General features: G+C 41.7%; 1 protein-coding gene across 1 annotated transcript; it reads right to left on the bottom strand.

Moving 5' to 3' along the window:
- Nucleotides 1-1,022: 1,022 nt before the first annotated feature.
- Nucleotides 1,023-2,967, bottom strand: LOC131231118 (major allergen Pru ar 1-like). Its single transcript, XM_058227216.1, has 2 exons — nt 2,708-2,967; nt 1,023-1,668 (listed from the first exon to the last, which is right to left on the bottom strand). Exons 1-2 carry the CDS (start codon nt 2,889-2,891, stop codon nt 1,370-1,372), a joined length of 483 nt encoding a protein of 160 aa, XP_058083199.1. The 5' UTR covers nt 2,892-2,967; the 3' UTR covers nt 1,023-1,369.
- Nucleotides 2,968-3,212: the final 245 nt, after the last annotated feature.

Below are 3,212 nucleotides of genomic sequence, written 5' to 3'. Positions count from 1 at the left end.
CCGATGTGGGGCGGGCGAGGATGTTTTACACTCGGATTAGAAATCCTCAATTCGAGCCCCTTGGGTTTGATATTTTAGTTCGTGGCAAGGAGGTCCACTTGGGAGTTGAGGATTTTGCTGAAATACTGGGAGTACCACTGGGAGAGGTGCAAATTGATGAAACAAATCTCGACTCGAGAGAAGCCCGCGATGAATGGACTCGCTTCTTGTATGACCGCCTTGTCCCCTGGAAGCGAGAGGTCGGCTTGTACGTAACGTCCCTTACCCCCGAAATCTGCGTCCCCATTAGACACGTGAAATCGAATTGCGTGCGAGTCTTATCATACTAAGTAAAGTCTGTTGAGCCCACTATGAATTCATGTGGTTTATCCACGCTGTCGATCTGCTTTTTCAGATCATTTTAGGGGTTGAGCCCAAAACTGAAGTATATTAAAAGCTCAAGTAGACAATACCAAACGAAACAGTGGAAGTATTGATTTTCAACATTGAAATGTTTCTAGACCCCAATGATGTTTATTTTTCATCCAAACTGTTCATAAGATCACAAAGACATGGATGAATGGAAAAAACAAATATCATCTTGATATAAAACTTTTGTGGGCCCCCAACAACTTTTCAACGGTAGAATTCAATTCACACTGTTTCAGGTGGTGTGGTCCACTTGATCTTTGGATACGATTAATTTTTGTTATAAAACCATAAAATTAGATGATAAAAGAGATGGATGGAGTTGATACAATGCACGAATGACGACGGTGGGCTCCACGGACTTTACTCAATACGCTTCCGTTTAACGTCTCCGTTATACTTCTTAGTAAATGTATTTTTTTAATATATTTAAAAAATCTCATGAAATGGCACTTAAACTGACGTTGACCAATGAAAACGCTGGAGGCAGGGAGTTCCTGCCTCTGGGAGGCAGAGGATCCGCACTCATAATCTTACATTTACTATGATGCATTTGTACATTAGGACTAACATTAGATGAAAGGGTGCGTAGGATTAAAGAAATGAAACCATAATAACAAAGGCCCTGGTCATAACATAACAACAAAAGCTGAGCTGGATGGTTTTATCTCACCATACATCTTTGAAGTAGCATACATGTAAAGCAACCCGGTCCGTTGGAATCATGGCCCCCATCATGGATGGAAAGTATCACAAAAGTTCACTGATGGGATGAACTTAACCATCTGACTTCACACATTGTATTGGAACTGGTAATCATTTTATTCTCAACCATTCATTTGAAATCTGTGAATTGGTTGGTTATGATCATTCATGGACTTTTTATGATATCTGCCATCTCAAATAGGCCCCAAAATTCATTTGGTTTGAATTTCCATACATGTATACCAAAATTCCTGCTTTAGCTATATGCACTAGGGTTTTGAATGAGATAGGTTTCAATGGCCTTGAACATCCCCATCACACCCTCTTTTCCTGAGTTGATTTCCTCATCCAAAGCTTTTACTCCACCACCAGTGTTGTATTCTGCAGTTGTCCTGCAAATGCATCCACCATCCGCCGATGGCTCGATTTTCATGTTGTAAGTAGCTGAAATGACTCGACCGCCAGTGTGCGTGGCCTCTTTCATGGTGAATTTGTACTCCAACTTGTCTTCGTCGAGCACTTCGATGCGTTCTTCGACGTGGCTGAAAGGAATTACTGCATGCCGAGGGGACGGACAATTACATTATTTCAATTTTCATTGATAAATCTAACAATTTGAATCATGGATTATCAACTCATCGAGTCAGGTGCGACTTATCCGAGTCAACTCGGACTCGATTGAGTCTGATCCGGCATCATGAGCCAGCAATGAGAATATGTCCCACTCAGCCCGACTTGAATGGGTCAGGAGGCATTGGGTGTTCATCGATGAACGGTACACTTAGGCCCACCACAGCTGTCCCTATGACATAGGGAAGGATGTGATGAGGTCGATCACCATCTTCCTCAGGGATAACTACTTCAAATTCATGGAGTTCTCTGAATACCTCACAAAGTTTTCACGAGGGATAAAATAGAAATAATTTCTAATAAATTCAAACATAAATTGATTGATGATTTTAAAAAATGAAATAAATAGTGAACTCAAACATATGAAGAAGTTTTAGACTCAAACTCCCTACAAACGTGACTTACGGTAAATAGTAGACTTACTATTTATAGACGGTAATGATTCCTACTAGACTTTATGGTTTTCGGCCATACAATTTGACTGAACCAGGTTATTCTCCTAAGCCATTTTCATGTTGTGGATACCCTTACAACTCAAAGGATCAAAAGTTATGATGGATCTAAAACTTACTATTTATAGTAAAAACAAAAATAAAATGGACTTTTAACCATGATATGATGGAATCTCGCAAATCCGGTGTGGGTTGGTTGGCTAAAGTAGCTTCTCCTACCCCAAAATCATATATGATACATTAAAAATCTCATTCCGGTTTGCAAGATGCAACTATTTTAAGGTTCTGACGGTCCTGATCACTTCCCCCTCCGATCAGGCCTTCTCTAGTCAATCTTTGTTATGAAAGTGTCCGCGACCCCCACTCTACATCACCCCACGCCTAATACTCATAGATCAATATCAAACACTTGTGATATTGATTCCCACCATCGTTCAACTTCCATCTAATCAAATGACTGATTAATGAATTTTCATTAAGACGGGAAGAATTAAAGAAGTCATTCAACTAACCTTCGGTGAACTTGAATTGCCTGACGCTGCCAGGCCCTCCGTCTCCTTCGAGGATACCGGCGCTGGACACAACCTCAGGCTGGATTGTCGGGACGAGATTGTGCCCGTCCACGACTGAGGCCTTGAACATTCGAGCCGGGTCGACCGGCGACACCAGCTCAAAGCTAAAACCGGTAAGACCCATGTGAGAATGCGTGTGAAAGGTAGGAAAGAAGAGACTGAATTGCTCTTGGTAGGCTTTTGAGTTGCAGGGGGAGAGAGAGAGAGAGAGAGAGAGAAACTGTGGTACTTATAGATGATTTTAATTAGATGGTTTTGTCTGGGAGACTCACAAGTGGCCCATAGTTTTTAATCAGAACGGTTGATCAGGTGGGTCCTTGAGTAGATGGACCATGGTCAAAAAATCCTTGATGAGATGATCTTATCCCCTCAAATGGGTGGCCTGCTTTCAACCGAGGAAAGATCAAGATTGGATGCAAGGAGCATGGTCCATCCATTCCATGGA

Source organism: Magnolia sinica, chromosome 17, assembly GCF_029962835.1.
Source record: "Magnolia sinica isolate HGM2019 chromosome 17, MsV1, whole genome shotgun sequence".
NCBI lineage: Eukaryota > Viridiplantae > Streptophyta > Magnoliopsida > Magnoliales > Magnoliaceae > Magnolia > Magnolia sinica.
This window is presented reverse-complemented; position numbering and strand designations above follow the sequence as displayed.

Bases quoted from the DNA above. Each gene is read 5' to 3' on its own strand.
- LOC131231118 (XM_058227216.1), bottom strand. From the start codon at position 2,891: ATGGGTCTTACCGGTTTTAGCTTTGAGCTGGTGTCGCCGGTCGACCCG. The intron at 1,669-2,707 runs GTTAGTTGAATG...CTCGGCATGCAG, and splicing joins GCAATTCAAGTTCACCGAAG to TAATTCCTTTCAGCCACGTC.